The sequence below is a fragment of the Sinohyriopsis cumingii genome, chromosome 11 (assembly GCF_028554795.1).
Source record: "Sinohyriopsis cumingii isolate HCF-2022 chromosome 11, ASM2855479v2, whole genome shotgun sequence".
In the NCBI taxonomy this organism is placed as follows: Eukaryota; Metazoa; Mollusca; class Bivalvia; order Unionida; family Unionidae; genus Sinohyriopsis; species Sinohyriopsis cumingii.
The window spans coordinates 74687206-74713879 of NC_142971.1; the positions used below are offsets into that span (position 1 = coordinate 74687206).

The window sequence follows — 26674 nt, forward strand, 5'->3', positions numbered from 1 at the left end:
AAAACACCAGAAACAATGCTTAGGCGAACATCGTCACGTTCTTCTCCAAATGGTTCAAAATAAAATATCCATTCGTCAAAAGAAGAATATGTTGGTACAACGTGAAGGAATGTTTCCTCTATTGTTAGGACCCTTGTTGAAAGGAGTATTAGGAACCATGTTAGGAGGACTCGTGGGAGCAAGATAAAAAGGACCTCTGAAGTTCAAAGATCTCAGACGTGATCCTTGACATCGAATGGAAGGACGAAAACTGGCTTTAGTGCCTTACAAACGATAGATGGAATACCATCGTTGGCAAGAACAACGGACCCAGCATTTGCCTCCCAATCCAAATTTGACCGAGATATCCCAGTTACAACACGAATTGCAGTCATTGATGGATCGCCACGATTTGTCAGAAACAGAAAAATCGCAAAAGTACGGTCAACTCTTGCAAGGACTACAACTCTTTCACCAGAAAGTTTTAGATGAAACAGCTCTACCCAGTCTGAAAGATTTTAAGACCTTGATGAAAAGTCAATCACCCACACAACCACTACCCCCAGCGGTCAAGACAGGCGCCACCCCACGAAAGCATGAGGAAGAAGAGGCACGATAAATCTTTCAAACACCGTCAGCAGCTCCCATTCCTAGTAAGATTGCAGCGTCCTTGTTAACTCCTTCCCACACACCCCAACGAGAAGAAATGAAAGCTTGGGTTGAAAAGATGATGTCCACTCCTCCTTCAACAGAAGTAAAAAAGAAAGAAGGGAAACCAGAAGTGAAAAAAGAAATGAAGACCAAAGCCATTCCTTTACCACCGCCACTACCGTCCTCTATTAACGAAAATGGAGGTGTTAGACAGAATTCACTACGATCCATCCCATCCTGCAAGTTACGGAGAAGTTCAGAAATTGTATCGTGCTGCCAGAACTCAACTGAAATGTCTCCGTTTACCTCAAGTGCAACGATGGTTGCAAGAACAAGCCACCTACAGTTTACACAAACCCATTTTTCCACAAGTCGCACTCTAGTGGAGGGCATCGATCATCATATGCAAGCCGATTTAGCCAATGTCTCTCATTTAGCCATCTACAATCGTGGCTACAAATATTTGTTTTTTGTGATCGACGTCTTTTCCAAATTTTCCTGGGTCGTGCCATTGACTCCTAAATCGAGCAGTCAGTAAGTGCAAACCCTGCAACTGGTGTTTAAAGAAAGTAGTCGACACCCTCTTCGATTGCAAACTGACAAAGGCACCGTATTCCTAAACCAAGCATTCCAAAAGTAATTAAAGAAACATGACATTCATATTTTCACCACCGAGAATCCCGAAACCAAGGTCAGCATCGTGAAACGTTTTCAACGCACTTGAAAGAACGCATTTCGAAATATTTTACACATCACCACACTCTCAAGTACAATGCCATAGTGACACAGCTGGTGCAAGCGTACAACCAATCTTACCATCGAAGCATTGGACGTGCCCTCCCCCCCCCCCCATGAAGTGACTCCCGACAACAAAGTGACCATTTCTGAATGCCTGTTTGGGACGTCCCCGACAGTGGCTGTCCCCAAGAAAAGTGGTGTTTGGCCGAAGGAGATAGGGTGCGTATTGGCAAAACCAAGCGCACTTTCGACAAAGGTTACTTACTCAACTGGACCACCGAATTGTTTCATTTCACTGCAAGAGAGCATGGTCGTCATCCTGGCGCCTATAAATTGGAAGACATGAACGGGGAAGTGTTAAAAGAAACGTTTTACTTGCCCGAGTTATAATGTGTCACCAAAAGGGAAGACGAAGTGTACGACTTCGAAAGTATTCTCGAACGCAGAGGCCGTAAAGTTGGAAAACGACCTGTCAAAGAAGTCAAAGTGCGTTGGAAAGGATATCCTCCCAGTTTTGATTCTCGAATCGACGCTTCACATGTCATCTACTACAAAAGAAGTGACCATCATGCCCTGCTACAACAGCTTCCGCTACCGCTACCAACTTCAGCCACCACTCCTTCACCCAGTTCTTCTCTGCAAGATGTACAAAGTCAACCCTTGTTGGTGTGGTGTGGTTAACGTGTGCCTAAAACGCAAATATTTCTGTACCAAATTTCTGTAATGTATTGTGTCATCGGTGCGGCCATTGCAAATTTGAGTTTGCAACAAAGAGACAAACAATTGTGGACCATCTTATTGAGCAGTTGCATCGGTTACCTTCTTCCCAATCTTCCCTGAAATACTCCTGGAACGGGAACAACGGTAATCTTGCGTCCAGTGTCAGTCACCACTCTAACAACAACAGCAATCCCATTTTGGGTGGGGACACTCCTCTAACTTCCAGTGACCCTTCGGGCAGCGACAGAACTCTGGAATTATAAACCATAACAACCAATTTTACTTAACTTTACCCAATGACAGTACCAAAGAAGTGTTTACAAATAACACTTTGTGTTGTTAGACGGCCAAATTAACTCTGTCTATCCAATTAGATCACAAAGCCCAAATACAAATGATTTACCCTACACAAATCAAAAACATCACTGAAAAACAAAACACTTTCCAGGTCGAAATCCAAAATGCCCAGTTGCAAGAAGAAATAAATGAAATCGGGTTTCAGGTGACACAATACCAGCAATCAATCCATCCTTCAGCATCTATATGTTAAAAATTCCAACAGGCTATTATTTTAGTGGTCAGCATCTGCTGGACGCCGTTGCGGACACGTTCGACTTAGCCTTTGCCAAAGCCCTGAATAGAGTAAAAATAAGTGTTAAGAGTGAGCTGGTCAGCAGCAGCATGGATACTTACCCTTATCGAGCGTACCTGAAAAATCTCTTGACGTACGGAAAAGAAGCCAAAAACACCCATCTGGATGATTGCGTGGTATGGAAACCTGATACAGCGAGCAAGTTCATTAAGGTGGCAGATAAAGATCGCACCAATAAGGGATTTGACGCACGTCAAAAGACAATTGTTGGAAGCCGAAATTTAGAACTGATGGACCACTTGCATTTGGAATGTGGTTACAAGAGAAGTATTTACTGAACGGCGTAGATGTTCGCCAGAGACTAAATCTCAGCAGTACCACTTTCCATTGATGGCTGGTGCTGACGATTACAAAACCTACATCGCGGAAGCCAGACTCTACGTGCGACGTGTGGAAGTGTTGCCTAAAGTAGGAAACGACATCAGTCACAATTTGAGCAGAATGACCGCTAAGCATCCGCTACGACGCGTGCAAATGAAAACTTTCACCATTGCCACTGGACTCCGATCCAAGATCGAAGATCATCTGTTCCGAGGACAGTTACACAAGCAATTAATCGCTGATATCGTGAGCAATGCAGCCTTCAACGGAATCTGCAATCAAAATCCTTTCCAGTTTCAACACTAAGATGTGTCCAAGATCGAAGTCAGTCGCGATGGCATGACCTTGTGTACCAGACCCTTCGAACCTGACTTTAGTGGCAAGAAAAATTACATGAGGTCGTACTTATCCCTGTACGAAGCCACGGGACAGTTAGGGACCAACACCAGTCATGGTATTACGTACGAGGATTACGCAGGAGGCTACGCTTTGTGGGCTTTTGATTTCATTCCAGACCAAGGAAGTGACGACGGACATTTCCACCCTATAAAATCAGGCCAGATTCGAGTGGAACTTCAGTTTGCTAGACCTCTACCTGAGACGGTGAACGTCCTCTTGTATGTCGAATTTGACAATACCATAGAAATCAACAGTTTGAGAGAAGCCATTCTAGACTATTAGAAGCTTTGGAAGACTGTTATTCCTCTTTGCATAATGAAGAATCTTTGGACATAGAATGGAAGGAAACCGTGGAAGTAGAACCACAAGTCAAAGACGAAAAGGATGTGGTGATGGAGTCAAGGTGGCCAGAACAACAACATTTAGTCTCCTGTTTTGCCAAACACATAGAAGAACAAATGACAGAATTGATCAAGAAAAATTGCTATGGATGTCAAAACGATCATCCCAGTCAAATTCAGCATGATATATATCTGATGTTCAGTCAAGAAGAAAAACTGAACGAGTATCTGGACGAAGCTTGTAGTCTCATCTCGGAAGAAGTCGTGTTGTATCAGTGGCATAAAAGCTTGCATGAACATTCCTTTCCTCCATTAACGACTCATTAGATCCATCGCATCGAAGCTCTCTTAGCTCAGAGTGCAGAGACAAAATGAAGAAACGGTTACTTGTCAGACATTTTCCAGCAAAAAGTCAGGATTAAATTGATCACTTATCATTAAATGTGAAGGAAAAAAATGGATACCTGGGAACTTTATTACATTTTCAACCGCAGTTCGTACACTGCTTCTTGGAATTCTGTCGTGTACTCTCAAGATGAACTGCCTCATCGTAAAACTCAAGACCATCAAGCTTATGTCATCAACAAGGACAACAGTCATCTCCCAGGAACCCATTGGGTAGCCGGCTACTTTCCCCGTGATGGTTGTGTGGAGTATTTTGATTCGTATGGATTGCCTCCTTTGGAAGACGATATCATTGACTTTATGAGAAGGAATGCTCAGACAACAATATTCAATAATGCGAAATTACAAGGCACATATTCCATGATGTGTGGACAATATTGTGTGTATTTCCTTCATCAATGCAGTTTTGCAAATTCTTTAGAACATTTAGTGACTTATTTTGATCGTCATTCTTCTAGAAATGAAGAGAAAGTAGATCGATGGTTTTGTGACCATTATGGTTATCTTTTGTCACTAGCTAGGAAACGTAGTTTACATCAATGGCCCAAGGACTTCCAACAATTGAAGTCTAACTTCAGCTCACAACGTTGTCAACCATGTCCAAAACTGATTGTCATTTGAAGAAATGTTTATTTTTTTAATTGAATTGTTAATTTAAAAATTTCTTAATTGTTAGTTATTAATTATTTAAATAAAAATGTGTTTTGAAAAAAGGCGTGTGTCATTTGTTTGCCATGTTAATCATGAACCATACTCCTTCACTTCTCTCTATCCCTCAAATTAAACAAACACTCATTTACTGCTGTAATAGTGAGATAGAGAGAGAGTGTGTGTTTGTGTGTGTGGGTTGGTATCAGCTCGCGTTTGTGTGTGGATAGTAATTAGTGGCTTGTTATGGCACATTTCCGTATGTGGATAGTATAATTCTGGGTAGTTATGGCCATCTTCCGTGTGTGGATAGTAATGTGTGGCTAGTTTTTGCTTCTTCCATTGTGTGGATTATTGATGTGTGGTGTGTTTTATGGCTTCTTCCCGTGTGTGGATAGTATATTTTGTGTTTGTTTGCTACTTCGCATGTGTTGATTTTGCGTCTTCGCTTAAGTGGATAGTAGAATTGGGTTTGATTTTGCTTCTTCGCGAGTGTGGATAGTAGAGATGTGGTGTAGCTTTTGCTCCTTTCCGTGTGTGGATAATAAATGTGTGGTGTGTTTTTTGCTCCTTCCCTTGTGTGAATAGTAGATGTGTTTTTTTGTGTGCTCCGTTCCGTGTGTGGATAGTAGATGTGTAGTTTGTTTTTTGCTCCTTCCCATGTGTGGATAGTAATATTGTGGACAGTTTTTGCTCCCTCCTGTGTGTGGATAGTAGATTGGTGATTAGTTTTGGTTTCTTCGCGTGTGTGAATAGTATAATTTGGGTTTGATTTTGCCTCTTCGCGTGTGTGGATAGTATAGTTTGGGTTTGAGTTTGCTTCTTCGCGTGTGTGGATACTATATGTTGGGTTTGATTTTGCATTTTAGCGTGTGTGGATAGCATAATTGTGGTTAGCTATGGCAGCTTTCTGTGTGTGGATAGTATATTTTGTGTTTGTTTTTGCTTCTTCGCGTGTGTGGATAGTAGATGTGGGACTAGTTTTTTCTTCTTTCCTGTGTGTGGATTATTGATGCGTGGTGTTTTTCTTTTTTTTGTGCTTCTTTCCGTGTAATTCCCAGTATGAATGACTATAGAACTGTAAGGTGATTCTACATACAGGCCAAATAATTAAAAATCCCTAGTATGAATGACTATATAACTGCAATGTGATTCTACATACAGGCCAAATAATAATCCCCAGTATAAATCACTGTACAACTCTAAGGTGATTCTACACACAGGCCACTGAATTAATAATCCCCAGTATGAATCAATGTATTAATGTAAGGTGATTCTACATACAGGCCAAATAATTAATTATCCCCAGCATGAATTACTATATAACTGGAAGGTGATTCTACATACAGGCCAAAGAATTAATAATCTCCAGTATAAATCACTGTATAACTCTAAAGTGATTCTGCACACAGGCCACTGAATTAATAATCCCCAGTATGAATCACTGTATAACTGTAAGGTGATTCTACATGCAGGCCAAAGAATTAATAATCCCCAGTATGAATCACTATATAACTGTAAGATGATTCTACATACAGGCCACTGTATTAATAATCTCCAGCATGAATCACTATATTTGTAAGGTGATTCAACATGCAGGCCAAAGAATTAGTAATCCCCAGTATGAATCACTATATAACTGTAAGGTGATTCTACACACAGGCCACTGAATTAATAATCCCCAGTATGAATCACTGTACAAATGTAAGGTGATTCTACATACAGGCCAATGAATGAATAATCCCCAGTATGAATCACTATACAACTGTAAGGTGATTCTACACACAGGCCACTGAATTAATAATCCCCAGTATGAATCAATGTATTAATGTAATGTGATTCTACATACAGGCCAAAGAATTAATAATCCCCAGTATGAATCACTATATTTGTAAGGTGATTCTACATAAAGGCCACTGAATTAATAATCCCCAGTATGAATCACTATATTTGTAAGGTAATGTTACATACAGGCCACTGAATTAATAATCCCCAGTATGAATCACTATACAACTGTAAGGTGATTCTACATACAGGCCACTGAATTAATAATCCCCAGTATGAATCACTATATTTGTAATGTGATGCTACATGCAGGCCAAATAATTAATAATCCCCAGTATGAATCACTGTATAACTGTAAGGTGATTCTACATACAGGTCACTGAACTAATAATCCCCAGTATGAATCACTATATAACTGTAAGGTGATTCTACATACAGGCCATACAATTAATAATCTAACGCATGGATCGTTATATAGATGTAAGATATTAATACCTACTTAAAGAGATTTGAAATTTCGCAAGAATAATATCTTTTAACTCTTCGGAGATTCGAACCCAGGTCCACGGGTAAATGGTACTCGTCGCCTTGGCTGCACGCACCATTTCATTCGCCATCACGACCAAAGATATATTAAAAATAATAATACAGAGCCGGTGGTATATGCACTCGTGAGTTGCAGACACACTCGCATTTTGACCTAGTAACTAATTCTAATCTAACTACTCGAACTGAAATCAAGGTATAAAGAATTAGAGATATATTAAGCATTCACTGGAGAATCCACGGATAACACTTTCCATTTTGTTTCTTTTATATTTGTAACTCTATAAAATTTTAATGACAATGAATTGGGTAGCCAAAACAGTTTAAAATGATCGGTTTCAATTCAAAATCCCTTTCTTGTTTAAAGGCACACCTATATCTACAAAAGGCCGCTCATATGAACCTATACGTTTGAAGTCACACTTGTCTATCAAAGGCCGATCCTGTAAACGCATGCCTTTGAAGTCACACTTGTATATTAAAAGCCGGTCACACAAATACATTCCGCTGCAGTCACATACGTCTTTCAAAACCCAGTCATGAAGTCATACCTGTGAAGTCACACCAATCAAAAGCCAGTCATGCGAACACATACCTTTGAAGTCACACAAATCAAAGCAAACAACATATATGAAGACAAGGGACGCACAAAACTAGAATGGATTCATAATTAAAGGACTTTCCACTGCTGGTACATGTTTGCACAAATACATCCTTTTCCTCAAATGGACATAGAACACAATTATTATTACTATATGTTCTCTACATTTGTTTCTCAGGACTGACTTTTCCACTGTGTGAAAATCAATACAAATCACATGTTATTCTAAAATACATTCAAATATATCTTCACGGTGAAGTTCTCGTCAAAGGTTGACCTGCTCTTTTTGGAGATGCTGGACTGTCAACAGAGCAGCATGTAAACAGAACACAGATTTCACTTCCGGATCATCACCAAGGCCTTATTACTCACTGTGCACTATTGCCGAAATACACACAGATAACAACACCCTGAGTTCATATTATCAAGAATAAACAGATACCTTTAAATCCCTACCAAGATGCATAACAAACTCTTATATCATCACCAAAATGAGAGAGGAAAAATATTCCAAAAATAGACCAGAACTACATTCGTGGGTACTGAACTGGAATTATTAATTGTGACCCGATTCCTGACAGGGTTAGAAAATTTCACCTCCATGGACAAAACTTTCATCCGTGATCAAATAAATGTCTCTTAAATACTGCTGCAAAGTTTTAAGGAATTTCATCCATGAATAGGACAGTTACAGGCTTTTGGCTGACACCGTTGTAATGCAAGCACAAGCCAATTCCAAATGGCCGAATTTCAAAAATGCACAAAACTTAAAGTTTAATTGTGATTTTGCTAACCAAGATAAACACTTCAAAAACACTGTACTTAGTTTTTAGTTCTAACACCAATCTGGAAATTACTAGAAAAAAAAAAACTTGACTGTTTAACTTTCTTAGAAAATTTAATTTTAAAAAATGATACATATTTTGATATGAAAATTTAAATTGAACTTAAATTTTAATAAAAATTTAAAACCTGAAGTTGACAAATTTTGTTCTATGACAAAGTCTCTGCATTCTTTTGTGATAAGCATCAGTGGTTTTCCTTGTCAGGTTTGAAGCAATTAAACCAGAGCTTGTCAATGAAAGGTAACACCTGAAATCTGGTAGCATCTAAATATGCAAGCTGGGTATAACCAAGTATATGACATCATTTCCACCCATGAAGGGGATGAGTCTTCAGATGTTATGCTTCCAGTAGTATTGAAGAGTTCGTGAAGTTCTCTGAAACCAAGCTAGCATGCCTTCTCCTAGTTATTCAAGTGAGAGAGAGGATAATTCTTGTATTTTACATGCAGTTATTGTAACTGAAACCATGAAAGGGTACACGAAGAGGAAGACAACTTTTTTTAAACCTGGATATATTCCACATAACAAAGAAGTCACATATCTGACTGATGATACTCTACCAAGTTCCAGTGCTGCATTTGTTCCAGTGACCAGAAGAACTGATGCAGACAAGTTCTCTCTCATACCAGTTGCAAAGCCGACAAATGGGGGTCTCAAGTCAGTTCAAGCACCAGACTGTAATGGCACACCTGGGTCTGCAAAAATTCTACGACCATCATCCAAAGCAAAACTAGACCTGAAAGAGACAAATTTGAATGAGCACGATGGGACACGTATGATCTGTATGAAATAAAATGTTGAAATGTGGAATGATATCATTCATAACCATGGTAATCAAGTCAACATATATGGCAGACCAGAGTTCCCAATTGCTCATGAAATAAAATGGGGACTTGCTTGAAAGTATACCATGATGTGTAAAATCTGCAGCTTTAAGTCACCAGAGCATAAGTTGTATCATGAGATAAAAACAAATAAACCTGGGCCAAATCCTGCTGCTGTAAATATGATGTTTCAAGCTGGACTACAAGATACACCAATGTGCAATACCAGGGCTAGATATTTGCTTGCAGCCACTGACATTCCACCACCTAGCAGAACAGTATGCAAAGGGCCTCCAACCTTGTAGGCAAAGCAACTGTACAGCTCAATGAAATGGACATGACAGACAAGCTGAAACTAGTAAGACAAGTTAATGTTATGCGTGATGTTCAGCATTCTGACCAAATAAATGTTGCTTTTGATGCAAGATACAATGCCATTAGCTTTGGACATGAAAAGAAACCTGGCCAAAGTTCATCACAAGCTGTTGGAATTGCCTGCGAAACTGTTACAGAGAAGCAATACATTCTGAGGACTACAGTAGAAAACAAACTGTGTTGAACTGGAGCATGGCTGAGGGGGAAAGGTTCTGACTAGAAATGTCCAGGAGGCCACGTTGACTGCACAGCAAATGGTCACTAGTTGCACCACATTCAGAGTATGAAATGGCAAGAGAAATGGGAAACAAGTTTGTGCTGCAAGAGATTTTCATTAGACATGCAACAACAGATGGAGATGCACCGGCTGCTGCTGGCTTCCAAAATGCTTACACCATTCTGCATCCAATGTGGAAAGTAGAAAGACTGTCCGATCCTATCCATTTGGGTCGTTTACAATTCAAACGGTGTAATTCTGCAATATTTAGTGAAAACATGTTTCCATGAATAAGAACAAGAGAAGGCAAAAGGCTCAAACAGAAAATTGTCAGAAAGACATTAAAGCACGTTGCGGTTTAATCTTCAATCAAATGATGGAGGACAATAGTGGTGATGTTACAAAAATCAAATGTCAACTTCCCCAAGTAATGGATGCAACTCTGCGCTGTTACCCAGGGGACTTCCCCAAATGCCAGAATTATTCAAAGGTCTGTGGGGGAGGAAGTACTAACGGACGGTAGATGCGATCTTCATACCTGGGCCCTCATCAAGTTACTCATCTCCACATGACAGAAAATGATAAGAAAATTCTGGTAGAAGTTCTGAAAATTAATCTCATCTGTGATGTTGTAGAAAGACAGCGACTGAACACAAACACACAGAAATGTGAGGCGGTGAACAATCAGTTTTTCATTACCTAAAAATGTGAACTATTCCAGAAACGTTGAGGCAAGAGTGCTTTCAACAATACACAGACTCAATAACAGCCTGGGATCATCACTGAAAATAAAAGTGACACACTTGGGAGGTAAATTTTCAACAAGAACTCTGAGATCACTGGAGACAATTGATAAAGACTGCACTTACCATCATTTGTATCAAAAGCATCCACAAACCAGGAAACGTATTCTAGCAAGACGAGGAAATATGATACAGGCCCATCTGAAGTACAGGACACAGCAAAGCAATAGGAAGTCTGACTACTGCAAAGGACAGCTAGACACGAAGGGCGATCACTCCCATGCAAAGGTTTAGCAGGAGCCAACGGACACTACAGACAGAAAAAGTTATCTTAATTCCATGTTTAAAATGAAAGTGCTCAAAGACACCATGAAGAACACATTGTACAGAAGGGAAAACTGTAGTGGGGAAATCCGTAGGTAACACAACGCATGTTATGTGCAGTTGTGTTACTTACTACCACCTGATGAGACCTATGGAGAGGTCGAAACAGTTTTCTCTGAATATGAAAACACAAATAAAGAAATTAAAAAGCAAAATAAATAAAGATTTAAAAAATTAAAATTAAAATAACATGACATGACAAGACATGACTTACTAGACTAGCTGAAGGAAGGAAGGAAGGAAGGAAGGGAGGGAGGGAGGGAGGAATGCATTTAAGAGAGCACTGTCATACCAGCATGGTCTACTAAAATAAAGACAACACTTTCCTTTCACCTTGCTACTTAACACATCCATCCATCCATCCATCCTTCCTTCCATGCCAGACATAAATTGATATGGATGTGGGTGGGTGTAAAGGATATATCATGATATATCTGAATTTATTCCATATTACAATTTCAACTTTATTATGCAGTCTGGATAGTCACCATGGCCAATGCAATGACCATAACCTTTGCAATATTGCCTATTATTGTTAACGGAATGACGCTCTAGAATCAGATGATCCACATTCACACACAAACTAGTATGACATAAATGGGATGTATCTAGCTCCTTTGGTATAGTCAGACTTCTCAACTTCACCATCAGTGCCAGTCTGTGAACAAGTTTTTTTTCCATGTGTTTGTCACGGGATCCTTATATGACAATATACCATATAATCCATTGGCTGTTACATTTCCTGTCCATACGTTTCAAATAATAGTATGTGATATTACAGAATTTAATGAGATTCTCGCTCACATTCTTTGAAAAAATCGTTTATTGCAACTTCTATATGGTGTAGGAATACATTGCTGCTGATAATAATGAGTGTCATCTCCAACAGATACCATTTCTTTAAACAATTAATTAAATTTCTTAAATTTTAATTATATTTTCTGATTGCTACAGTCAATATGCACATGGTGTGAAAATCTCATGTGTCTATCATTGATAATACAATTTTTAAAGCAATTTAAAGTTGAATCAATGCTGCCCTGACAGGACATAGAAAACAATTACTTTTACTATATGTTCTCTACATTTGTTTCTCAGTACTGACCTTTCCACTGTGTGACAATCAATACAAAGCATATGTTAATCTAAAATACCTTCAAAGGTGACTTCACGGTGAAGTTCTCGTCAAAAGTTGACCTGCTCTTTTTTGAGATGCTGGACTGTCAACACAGCAACATGTAAACAGAACACAGATTTCACTTCCGGATCTTCAGCAATGCTTTATTACTCACTGTGCACACAGACAACAACACCCTGAGCTCATATTATCAAGAAAAAACAGATACCTTTAAATCACTACCAAAATTGCTTAAATAAACTCTTCTATCACCACCAAAATGAGAGAGGAAAAAAATGTTCTAAAAATAGACTAGAATTACATTCGTGGGTACTGAACTGGAAGTATTAATTGTGACCCGATTCCAATACAACTGCAATGGCTTCTTTCTGGTATTTAGTCAGCCGTTCGATATTAAAACTTACAAAGTATCCATCTGAGGTCAGTTTCCTACACCATCTACTGCCGCCGCTTTTACACGCTATTGGTTAGTTGGCATTGTATACTAAGGGAAGAAACTCGTAATGCCGATAGATGTCTCTATCATGTCTATTGCAATGCACTCGAATATTTGATCTATCCGCCTATATGTACATCGGCTAAAATATCGGATATTTGGTTCCAATGATGGAGTTGAGAGCGGTCAGATGAAACTAAATTTATGTACAAACGACAAGCCTACCAAGAGATTACGATGTACATACATTTTCATACACAATCTTCTCTCATATCCGGGTCATTGTTTATGAATAATGACAGCAAGCCGTCGTATTTTTTCAGCTGCTTCTAGTCACCAGTAGTCGTACATGATAGTCACTCGAAACTGTACCGCATTACAGCTAGATGAAATGTATCGTACACGATAGTCACTGGAAACTGTACACATTGTTATCAATGAAGTATGTCGTACACCATTGTCACTAGAAACTGTACCACACTGTTACCAATGAAATATGTCGTACACGATAGTTACTACAAATTGTACCACATTGCTATCAATGAAATGTATCGTACACGATAGTCACTATAAACTGTACACATTGCTATCAATGAAATGTATCGTACACGATATTCACTAGAAACAGTACCACATTGTTACCAATGAAATCTGCCGTACACGATATTCACTAGAAACTCTACCACACTGCTGCGAATGAAATGTGTTGTACGTCAGAATTTCAATTCAGTTCGTATATTTGAAAACAATAACCATTATAATTTAAGAAAGACTTATAGTTAAATACACACAAAATAAATGTGATGCATCATAGTCTGTATTGCTTGTTTATTTATATATTTCTTCTATCTATTGTAATACCAATTAATAGTATCTAGCGATTTAGAAGAAACATACAAAACTACCTATCCATACTCAATTACTCTTTTTCATTTCCACAATATCAAATCTTAAAATTAATGGGATTTCAAAATTATATACACTAGAGTGATTTGATTTGTGATTTTGATTTTTTTAAAAGTAGCTTTAACAATTTTTCAGTCATATCGCTACGATGTCTGCAATGTGGCAGTTTATAGTGATGTCTAGCACTGGGGCATCATGCCGCAGACATGTAGCATGATGTCCCACCCAGTCACAATATCCTGACACCAGGCCGACCAGTCCTAACACTAACCTCTTAATGCTGAACGCCAAGCGAGGCAGCTGTTAGTACCATTTTTTTAAGTCTCTGGTATGACTCGGCCGGGGATCGAACCCACGACCTCCCGCATCCGAGGCGGACGCTCTAACCACTAGGCCACCGGAGCAGTTCATACACTAGCGTACTTATTAGGATTACTACCGTACTACACTCAAGTTTCTGTCAAATCGATTGGAAGTTTATTCATCGTTGTCTAATCTCAACCATTATATTTATGTCAATACTGGATAACAAATATCTCCGAAAGTAATATTATTCCATTAACAGTTGATATATTTCTTTAATTGTGAACACGGGCTATATGAATGCGTATCTGTGTAGTCAGACTGATATTTGTTTTTTTGTTGTTGTTATGGGGTTTAACGCAAATTTTCGGTACAGAATAGGCCATACATGGCGACAATTATTAGTGGTGGACAAAGAACCCAGGAAAAGTCCAAGAAGAACTACCGACCCTACAAGAATCTACTGGCAAACTTTATCACGTACCCACAAGAAAACACGCCGAAAAGTGAGATGGCAGTGATCTGGAACAGTGAGCACTTGAGACCACTAGGCCACTCGGGGCCCCCGACTGATATTTGCATAATAACATTGACTGGACAGAAGTTACCGTAAATATGAATACAGGTAATATGACCGAGTTTGTAAATAGTTAGTCTGATACTGACAGCTAACTGCCCCACACCCATTGTGAACACAGGTAACATGAATGTGCATTTGTGTAGTTTAGTAATCAAAGAAAACTGATACTTACAAAATTTATATAAATCCCTTAAAATGTAAGGTTCCAGAAATAGATGGCATGTCTCATTTGGCATTATGTCTTTTTCAACCTTGCCAGGCGAAGTTGTGATGTTTTAAATGAACAAGCCAATCACTACAGTGAACTTCTGAAGCATGTATGAACAAGCTAGGTAACGTACAGATTACACCATACCTGGCTGATTGTGTTGCAAACTATTATTTCAAAGATGTTCCAGTCTCCCAAATATTTGTCTACAAAATATGAAGAAAAAAAAAATTGCAAAATTAATGTCATTAAAAAAAATGTATACATGTTGTCATCGAGTTTAACGCAAATTTTAGAATCACCACCGTACTCCACTACAATCTCTACCATAACGATTATGAGTTGATAGATATGTTTAAAGCCTTAACTCGGCCACGATATGTATATATGTAAATAGTGAATAATAAATACCCTCAAAAGTAATGCCATTCCAATAGCATTTTATACACTGACTGGATATGAGATTCCGTAATTGTGAACACGGATATTAGGAATGCCTATGTATGTAGTCAGAATAATATTTGCAAAATACATTTACTAAATAGAAGTTACCGTAATTGTAAACACGGGTAACATGGCTACGTTTGTGTGCAGTTAGGCTTACCCAACACCCATTATGAACACGTATAATATGAATTCGCATTTGTGTAGTATAGTAATCATATAAAAAATGATACTTACAAAATTTGTATAAATCCCTTAAACTGTAAGCTTCCTGCATTATTTGGAGTTTGACATTTCGACATGTATTTGTTATACCTATCCAGGCAAAGTTGTGACGCTATAAACAAACCCGCCAGTCAATGCACATAATGCCTGAAGCATGCAGCAACAAGCTAGCTAGGTACTGAATAGGTAACTCCGTACCTGGCTAAATTATATTGTTGAGAATTATTAGTTCAAGGACATCAGAAGGATAAACATGAATTGTATCGCTCGATCACGTGCTTTGTTTAAACTAAGAAATCCAGTTAAAATTAAAATAAAAATAAAAAATGAAATAATGAGCAAAGATCAAATTATGAGAACATAACTTCGACCTTTTCATACAAGTCTTTCTGTTTATTTGAATTTAGTAACTCGAATATTTGCATCTATCTATCTATCTATCTTCTTTTTTCTTTCTGTCTTTCTATCTTTCTTTCTTTCTAGTTGTCCGTCTGCGCGATACTGCTACAGTGAATTAAAACCATCCTCCTCCTTTTCCTTTCTTTTCCTTTTCTACTAATGTTACCACCACCACCACGACCATGACTGCAAAAGTAACAAATACTACTGCAGCTACCACTACTCAGAGTGCCGCTGCTGCTACCACAACAAACGGCACTCAGCATCACACCAAATAGTATTGTAAGAACTACCGGCAGGACACCCAATCTGGTCGAACCACTAGCACTGCCAATCCAGCGATTATAGCGTGACTCTCTCACTATAATGAATTCAGCACTTATCATCTCATCAAGTAATATTATTGGAATCATTACTACTATTAATGATGTACTTATTGCTTTTACTCCTAAATTAACTGTATGCTATGTTTGGCACAACATATCTACCTGCTGTCGCTATTAACACCTTGTTGCTATTCACAAAAACGCCACGGTTTCAAAGTTTTTCTTTCATGTTTTGCTCTTCTTTTCTGTTGTTGACACGAGCAAAGCTGATGCAGATTCTTACTGATCAATAATATAGAATCCAGCAATAAAATCACTAGATTTGATGCATCCGCTTTATTTATTTCACCATTTTTCAAAATACGACCAGTATCATATATACTATAAATAAATATGCTCATATGACACATTGGGTCTAATATATTACTTAGTCCACTTGAAATAACGGCGTTGAGGACGGTCTTACAGCAAAATAGTATGAAACAAAATTATGCGATATACCCACCTGCCTCAAGTCCCGATGTGCTTGCTAAAACGAGCAATCACGGCGTTATCGACATTGACCCCTCTATGATTACTAACGTGCGCCATTGCAGCACTGGCCACATTCACCCAGCTATGCTTACTAACGTGGGCCATTACAGCGTTCGCGACACTAACCTTGTTAACTTTGCTAGCGTGAGTCATTACAGCGTTAGGTACATTGACCCCGTTGTGTTTGTTAACGAGGCCATTACATCACTGTCGACAATGACCCCGTTTTTTTTTGCTGGAGTGGGCCATTACAGCGATTTGTTGTTGAGTTTAATTATAGTGTTGTGCGCACAATTGTGCATGTGCCACTTTTTTCTGACTTCACCGCAGCCTGCTAGTTGTTCCTGAGGAAGGGGATGGTGCCACTTCCCCCAGGCTTTTATGGGTTCAAGGAACCCTGATAGTTTGGCCTCAATCTGTGGGTCCATAAAAGTCCCTTACAGGTGAATAGATGGCTGTCATTAGTGGGAAGAAGAGCTCGGGAACGATCCTGGTTGCTTCACATCGCTGGTTTCTTGTTGCATTTGCCTGGTGTTTCTTGCGGGTTTTTTTTTTCTTTTTTTTTTTTTTTTTTGGGGGGGGGGGGTTGTTTGTTGGTCAAAATGATGTTCTAAATGGGGGGGGGGGTGTTCTATGTTGTTTATAGGGGATGTTAGTAGAAATCGCGTATGAATAGAGATTTTCAAGGTTTTTATGGTATTACTAGTCGAGGGGTTTAGGGTGTGCTTCCTACGTTATCTTATTTATAAGTTTTTAGATATTGCCTCTTTAAGTTATTTATTTATTAATGTTTTTAGAGATTGAATGTTATTTATACTTTATTTAGCAAGAGACCGTAGTCCTAGCCGATTACACAGTTCGTTAAGGACATGTAGGACCGGAGTCCTAGCTGATTACTCGGTTCGGTTAGGAAATCTAGGACATCCGATTTTGCGGTTTCCTTAGTTTTCGAAAGGTGCTTCGTAAGTTAATTATTTATTAATATTTTTATAAAATTGAATGATATGATATGGGATTTTATGTGGTGGCTTCTAAATTTATTTAGCTAGCTACTGGTTCTTTTGGTTTTGTGGGGATAGTAATTATATGCTGAGTCTATGAATTTATTTATATTTTTATATGCTGCTTGTTTATTTTTATTAGAGTCCATAAGTAACTCTGCATATGTGTGTAGTGATCCAATCTCTTTTTGTTTCTTGATGAATATTTTCCGAGCGGGTTGATATTTTGGGCATATATTGAATACGTGGTGTAGATCTTCGGTGGTGTGGCAGTTAAAGCAGTTAATGGTTGCTGGTTTGGGTCCTATAAACCTTCCAAAACTGCTTGCTAGTTTAGTTTTTCCAGTTATAATCCTGTTTATGGTTTTCTATTCTAAATAGGTACCTTAGGTAGCTGTATGTTCATATCTGCAGTTTTTGAGGTTTCATGGTGCGTTTTACCTTTTGTGGAGGAGTTCCAAAAATCTTGCCATTTTTGGTCTATATATGTTTGTGCGAAGCTTTGTGCTTCTGTAGAGCTATAGTTAAGCTTGATAGAGTTTTGATATCCTAGTTTGGTTTGTGCAACTTTGTCTGCTGTTTCGTTGCCAGAGATTCCAATGTGCGACGGTATCCACATGAGCTCGACTAATTGATGTGCTGTGGTGATATGTTCGATTAATTGGCATGCTCTGTCGAGGAATTGTTCCCTAGAGTGAGTATTGTGATTTTGGATCGATCTGATGGTTGTCTGGGTGGGTATCTAATCGAATGGAGTATCGGATGAGCAGTTCTTGCCTACGTAATTTTAAGGGTAGTTCTCCTGTTAGTGTTTGTAGTTCGTCTAAGGATGTTGAGGGGAGTGTTCCTGTGCATAATAGTAAGGCTTTTCTCTAGATAGTGTCAAGTTTTTGTAGTACAGGTTGCTTAAATCTTCCCGCGTTGACAGATGGCCTGAGGCTCGTCTGTTAAGGTAGACCGACTGGGGTAGAATTCAAACCACAATTTAACAGTCATTTGGGCTGGGAACGAATTAGTGATTCTAAGCCATCATAATGGTCAAGCAGCAATCTACTCCGAGGAAGCCACTCGTGAACTGGCGGGAAAACTCTTAGTATATATTTATTGGTTTGGTTTTACGATTAGGAATAGAAGTGATATATACAAAAATAATAAGTTAGTCAAAAAACTGAAAGTGCCAAAGAATTTTAGGAATTTAAAAGAACTTTTATGTAAATATAGGGATGTTGATGAACTATGGGGAATTGAAACGAAGAAAACTCATAATTGGAGAAGGGAAAATTTAACCCTAAGAATAAAAATTAAAGTAGAAGAAGAAAATATCTCCGTTAATTGGGATAGCGTTTGGAGGCACTGGGCCAATATCGGCTCACCCAAGATTCAAAGTATAATATTCAAATAGTTACATAACGCATGGTTAACTGGAGAAGTCGCACTACGAAGAAGAATGATTAGAACAAATGTTAAATGCCCCATGTGCAAAAAAGCAAATTTTAAGAACTATCATGCTATAGCACAGTGCGAAGAAAGGAAAAATGAAAGAATTCAATTGATAATGGAAATCTATAAGAAGGAGAAATACAGAAGAAATCAAATCCTATATTTAGGCGGCAACTTCGGTAAAAATTTAATAAGGAAGATTACGGATTATATAACTAAAACAATGATGGCATGTGGCCAAGTCATAACAATTAAAAAATAATACATTATAATAACTAAATTAAGGTTCATTTAAAGATTTTTGGGGCTATGGACTGGGGGTGAGGATAAGGGGGCGGGAGGGGGCGCTTCGGAGGGTACCCCTTATGGATGTCACCTTGAAACGGACCGGAGATCCCAATCTTGCTCCCTGACTCTGAGGCTCTCTCGGCCGTGAGGCAACAGGAATCTCTAGATGTGTTTTAAGATTATAATAAATTTAACAATTCTAAAACTAAATAAAAAATTAATATAAACATAGACACTGTGTGTACCTTAAAAACTATCTTTTTAGATTAGGGAAAGTTTTAAATATTCTAAAAAATTATAAACGCGAAGTGAACAGGTCTATGAAAGAGTTTTGGAAAACTACCCCAGGTAGGAAAACTTTCATGCATAACATAAAAACAAAGACTCTCGTTTAGTTTTCTCTTCTATTTCTTTCCTTCAACTGTTCAGCTCCCGTACTGTACAGGTAATCCCCTTTGTGTGGGGGAAACTTAAACCCTCTTGGAACTTTGGCAATAATCCAATAAATAATTAGAGGCGGCCTAACTCGAGTTGAGAGAAATACAAATGAATAAAGAAAGAATGTGTGGACCCCAACTTGAGCACAGCCGACCTTAATCAATAAATCAATTAAGCGAAGAACGACACAGATTAACACTCACATGAAACAATAGGGATTTTTTTTCTTTCTTCAATCAAACCAGTATTACACCGTTACTTCACCTAAATTCAAAATTAAAATGAATTAATATAAAAGTAAAGTTTTGATCCAATTATCATCTGGATCGCAAGATAACTGGGGACGATTTGACAATAACTGGCTATCCCTACACGAAAACTATATATATAGCACACATACAATATAGCATATACTCATATAGCACACACGGGATATAGGCAACCTTTAGCCAAGGTCTACTTGGAATCTAGGGAAGGGATTTCGAGTTAGGTGATAGAAACCCACTCGGAAGAACAACCCTATAGATAACACTAGGGATTTAAATACCCCATCTAAAATTTAATCTAAATAAATATTTGATCTAAATTCTATCATAAAGTAAAACAAACATCATATCTGTGGAGGGTAACACTTACACATAAAACACCTTTTATTTATTTTTTTTATACGTAGAGGGCGGGGGCATCTGTCTGGTGCCCCCGCCCCCAATTTTTTTTTTTTAATAGTGTATTCTAAGGACAGAAAGCTATGTAAAGGAAACTTTAGGGAACAGAACTACCGGGTAGTTAAGTCCCGAGTCTCAGAGATGATGATGATGATGATATTCTTTTATTCCTCCATTTTCTGAAGATTTTAAGACAAAAAAGAAATGCATTTAAATACATAGAATCACAAAAATAGTAGATTCGTTACTTATTGAATTATTTCCAATAGCAAACGAATAAATAAATTAAAATCATTACTAATCTGGATAGATATATATATATATACGATAAAACATTTGAAAATGTATTCTCACAACAAAAATAGTTTCCTACTCTCTTTGCAATCCAGTACAAGTATTTCTTTCCTTATATTTTGAGTGAGTTCTCTATTGAATCGAATATATAATATCCTTTATCTTAATGAAATACTTGGTAGATAGTCTGATCATATTTATCCATGCCTCAAATTCTAAACGTTCTGATATATCATTTAAACCACCAAGTAGTATAATCAGTATAACATCATCGATCTGATCACAAAAATCACGGTAAATCACTGGAGGCATATACGAAAATAGACTTTCCATCAAGTGGTTTCTGTCGTCTGAGGTTAAGGCACAATTCATCGAAATGTGCAAAATACGGTCATGACTCATTTTGCCACATAGGGGACACAGTCCAGGTCTTGCTTGCATTCCTCCAATACGAATTAATGTCCCATATTCCATTTTTCTGCTTGAGTCAGTGTAAGCTATTTTCCATAGATGATGCATTTTTAATCCTGGATTAATTTTTAAAAATCTACCAAATCCCTCTGATGGATTTCTGATACTCATTTCATGTTGTCTCTCCTCTAATATCTGTATTCTTGTCCCAATTAAGTTTTTCCATGTTATTTTGTCTGGAAATTTTCCAGTGAAAATAAAGTCGTTGAGATAGTCTTCTAAATCATACTTTTTTAGTACAGTATTTATATCATATATAAAAGAGTTGTAGCTATGTTGGGGGTCAAAAATAAAATTTCCAACAGCCCAGAGGAAAACCTTTCTAGCCGTTAAATTTGCCTTTGTTCTACACATGCGACCAAGGAATACGAGTTTTTGCTTATCTATGCGAGCTTCCATTGATATCATCCCCAAGCACGATGTCGTAGATCCAATAGGCGATCTTTGAGGGAAACCTTGTACTCTCCGGGCGAAATATCGTTGTATTTTCTCCATTGATTCAATGCCCTGATATGACATATTAAACCAGAGTTCTGAGCCATACAAAGCAGATGGTAATATAACTCTTTCCCAGACTTTCACAGAGACTATAGGATTCATTCCATTTGCATTTAATCCAATTGAGTATAGTGAGTTTGTTACACGTTTAGCTTTATCGTAGGAATAGATTATACGATCATTAGTTTTCATTGATTGCGAAAAGGTAACTCCTGCATATTTCTTTTTTTTTTTTGCTCTAGGAATATTCTGTGATCCCAGAGTAATTCCATTTGATGAGTACACTTCCTTTCTTTTACTAAATATCATCCAATTACTCTTGTTAGAGTTATATTTCAATTTCCACTTCCGTGCATACTGATAAGCTGTATTCACGAGTATTTGCAATCCATTCGGCGTAGAGCTTAGTAGAGTAGTGTCGTCTGCCAAAAGCATGCCAGGTATGTTCATCTGATTCACTGTTATCCCGCAATTAGTCATTACTAGCTCATTCAATAGGTCATTTAAGAACGACGATAAACATTTAATTAGCGTACTAGAGCAATATTTTATGGTCAGCGTATACCTAGCGGAGACACGGCATTTCTAATTAAACTAAGATATATGTATTCTAGTTAGATTTATTTTTGCATGGGCCTATATAATTTTCAAAACTATATTGCTATTTTAACTTCATTCTCAATGTGCACTGCACATTGCATTCGTAATGCCTGTATTGAATCCAATAGAAACAACTGGTCTGCTTTTCAGCAAAGTTCAAAGGATATGAATATCTATCTCATTTATGCCCACTTCTCAATATCTAGACTAAAAACGTCCATTTTTGTTTTGAGGGGGAAGGGGTCAATAGTTGAATGACCCGATAGTGTTGTATAAAATCTTCCCTTCAAACAATCGGAACTAGTCCAATAAATCAACTCACCAAATCTGTTTTGATACTGATTGACGATAACCCAACAATCAATATCATCAAGGGCAAGGAACTGAATTTTCGTCATAAATCGGAACATACTCGTTTTTTACACGGTTTGTTAATAATTATATTTCCAGTATAACAAGTTGTGCATTGACACCATGTGGATTGACCTGTGCTAGTAAAATGACAGCCTCTGCTAATATTTGACATTTGTCGTGAAGATGATCACATACCGCTATATCTGCAGTGTGGTATTTTGTAGTGATGTCTTGCACTGGGGCATTATGCTGCAGACATGCAGCATCATGACACACCCAGTCATATTATCATGACACACCCAGTCATATTATCATGACACACCCAGTTATATCATCATGACACATCCAGTTATATTGTCATGACACACCCAGTCATATTATCATGACACACCCAGTCATATTATCATGACACACCCAGTTATATCATCATGACACATCCAGTTTTATTGTCATGACACACCCAGTCATATTATCATGACACACCCAGTTATATTATCATGACACACCCAGTCATGTTATCATGACACACCCAGTCATATTATCATGACACACCCAGTCATATTATCCTGACACCAGTCCGACAAGCGAGGCAGCTACTAGTACCACTTCTTTAAGTCTTTGGTGTGACCTGGCCGGAGTTCGAACCTATGATCTCCCACATCTGTGGTGGACGCTCTTACCACTTAGGGTATTATAGGAGTCAGCTTCTTTTATATCAATACTATTAAAGTAATCATTTGACTGTTATACACCGACATTTGCTTCGACATCTTTTTCTTTTGGACAGTTGTGGCACACACGTTTAAACTTTGATTTAAAATGATCCTGATAACTGCTACTAATTACTGCATTATGTGGCGAAAATGTAGCAAAATAATTTAAGGTGGATTGTATGCCTAGACTTCATGCAAAAACAAGTTGGAAATATCTTTGCGTCAGCAACTGTAACATGTAAGTTTCCATCGATTTTGGAAAGAAGAAGATCTGATTACGCTGTAAATATTAACAGTTCATACCCTGTTTAAAAGGCTCTGTTGACTGTGATTAACTGGAACTGTTAATGTATTATGAGTAACTGGTTAAGGAATTTACTAATTGTTGTAGCTATGTAATAAGCTTAGGTTGAAAGTTCCAATTAGTTTTTTGTTTTCAAAGTGGACCATATGTAACTGGAAGAACATGTTTCCTTGATTTAAATCAACTAAAAGAAAAATTGTTCAATTAAGTAATATAAAATATCTGTAAAACTAACTACCCTTGCGTTAATACATTTATGGTTATTGGTGGTGAAGTGAGACTGGTTCTAAATTTTACCTTACACTATTACGATAATGAGGTAAGCCCGGAAGGGCCAACTGAATATAAAATGTATGTAAGTCTACTTACGCTTGTGTAAGTACATTTATGGGTGGTGTAATGAGGTTGGGTCTAAATTTTACCTTACTCTGTTATGATATAATGGAAGGGCCAACTGAATTGCCCCGTAGTGGTCACATGGGTTTCACTGGCAAATCATTTGTCGGGACTTGGCAGTGAGTCTTCCGCTTGACAAACTTGGTACATGTCATGAACTGATACAAAGCTGCATGCAGAAAGCAAAGATGACACTTCATAAATCTTCAGTCCATAATCGGTACCCTCGATTTTGCTTGTGCCGTGGTACTCCCGGGACGAGCATTCCTTCTTCGACTCATTCGTCTCACATTTGGAGTTTCATATGCCCAACACCACATTCGACTAAATAAAGCAGTAAAGTCTTATTTGATTTTGTGGAGTCGGTTTCTTCAGCATTTCAATGGTCGTTCTTTCTTCTTACCAGATCGCTGGTTGAACTCGGACACACTGAATATTTTCACTGACGCTGCTAGTACTTTGGGCAATGGGAATCTTTTGGGCTCTAGATGGTTTCATGGAGTTTAGAATGAGAAGTGGAAAGATAAAAGCATTACTCTTCTTTAACTTCACCCTGTTGTTATTGCTATTCAGATATTGAGGCCTTTCTTGCTAACAATTGTATTCATGTCCATACCGATAACATGGCCTTAGTTCACATCATCAACAAGCAATCGTGCAGGGAATCGAATATTATGTATTTGATTCGGCGACTAGTCCTCACCTGCCTCCACTACATTATTTTGTTCCGTGCTCGTCACGTCCCGGGTCTTCAAAACGATTTAGCGGATGTTCTTTCTGGCCAACAGGTGTACAGATTTCTCTAAGCTCTCAACTTTTGCAGAGGCAAAACAGATCCCGGAGTTATCGATATTAACAGACTGGGAGTAATTTGTCTATGCTATTACATAGTGCTCTTTCTCCATCTTAGGTAGAATCCTACAGGCGCAGCTGGAAGCATTACATAGAATTTTAATCGCTTTAAAACTCCACAGCAGTATTCCGGTTTCAAGAAGCGATTTTGCACTTTTAATCTCGTGTCTTTTTGACAAAATTATGCTCCATCAACCATAATTACCTATGTCTCGGCTGCTGGCTATGTGCACAAACTAAAACATATCCCTGATCCAACCAATTCATTTTTTTATTCAAACCTCCTGCAAACGCGTCATAAACACTTACGGTACTCAGATGGCAGACTGCCAATTGATAAATGCATGCTACAAAAACTCGTTCTAATCCTGCCGACAATTACTTACAATACTTTTCTTGGGGCTTTATTTAAGTCTATGTTTCTTCTTACATTTAATGCATTTCAGCGGGTAGGGGAAAAGACTGTTAGATAACCTGGTTGCAGCAATCCAAACATGCTTCAGTTCTTTCAGGTTCAGATAGGTGGTGATGGTTTAATTGTCTAGTTTACAAATTACAAACACTCCAAGGGTACGCTTTTTTGCCTAACTGTCTTGCCCCAAAACGTGCAAGGCCAGTGCCCTATCCACACGCTGCGTCAATATTTGCAACTATGGGATTGTCAGGCGGGACCACTCTTCCCTTACATTTGGGAGGTTGCCAATAACTAGGCAAGAGTTCAACCATACCCTGCGCACATCGCTCCTGTAATGTGGTTTTAATCCTTAATTATTCAAGATTCATAGTTTTAGGATTGGGGCAGCCACATAGGGTGCTAAGCAGGGTCCTTCTGACAGTCTTATTCTGGTCTTGGGTAGGTGGAGCTCCGATGCATTTAAAAAATATATACTCCTGAGCTATAGAATTTTCAGTTTGTAATTTCGTGCTGACTTCCGTTGTTGTACATGTCATCATATAACTTCCTACTGTCTTGTTCTGTTTTCTAATGTTTCTTCTTCCAGGTCTCGCATGTAAACCAATACAGCCGACTAGATCATACAGGCACTGCACTTCAAATGGGTTCATTTAAGAGCACCTCACTTCAGATGGGTTCATTGAAAGCGTGACCATCTTGCAACACATTCTTCCAGTAGGGTTCTGCGAAATGTAATACAACCATTTCGCGATATGGTGTGCACAGTTCGGCTGTATCTGATTATTATGCTTTCTTTTCGCTCCATGTTTTTTTTTCCTTGCTTGATTACTGCGGGTCTTCCCTTTTTGTCTTTTTTTTTTCCATTTTGGGCCACACAGAGAACGCTGGATGTGTATGGCCCTCTCTGACGGTCGGAGGCCAAAATTTCAAGCACTTGAGCTTCATTATGTATGTAGCAGCAGGGGGGGCGAATCCGACATTTTGTCCAGACGTTATTTTGCTTAATTATTACTTTCTGCACTCAACGATCCGGTGTCGTCAGCGCCTGGTAAAAAAAAAACGACGTCGTCGTCGAGGGGATCGTCCGGACGTCATTTGGTTTAATTAATACCTTCTGCGCGCCGATCCCAGCGTCGTCAGCGTCCGGTAAGCACATCGACGACCGCGTCGATGTCATCGCCCCCCCTGCTGCTATGATCTTACAAACAGAGTGATCACTAACTCCTCCTCTTGCAGATCAATTAGGTTATTTGACTGATCGGTAATTCTAAA

General features: G+C 38.4%; 1 protein-coding gene across 5 annotated transcripts in view; it reads right to left on the reverse strand.

Moving 5' to 3' along the window:
• The window catches only part of LOC149788758 (uncharacterized), a 37357-nt gene extending 10970 nt beyond the window's left edge, over positions 1-26387 (reverse strand). Inside the window, exons 1-5 of one of the 5 annotated variants that reach the window (XM_089974847.1) lie at positions 15427-26387; positions 14893-14951; positions 10917-11100; positions 9192-9367; positions 2188-2339 (exon numbers count right to left, since the gene is read on the reverse strand). In XM_089974847.1, coding sequence (XP_089830973.1) covers positions 9285-9367; positions 10917-11100; positions 14893-14951; positions 15427-15466 — 366 coding nt within the window. In that variant the 5' untranslated portion in view covers positions 15467-26387 and the 3' untranslated portion in view covers positions 2188-2339; positions 9192-9284. Of the gene's footprint in view, positions 1-2187; positions 2340-9191; positions 9368-10916; positions 11101-14284 lie in introns of those variants that run through there. The other 4 variants (XM_089974844.1, XM_089974846.1, XM_089974845.1 and 1 more) reach the window with 4 other exon arrangements.
• Between the last annotated feature and the right edge of the window lie 287 nt (positions 26388-26674).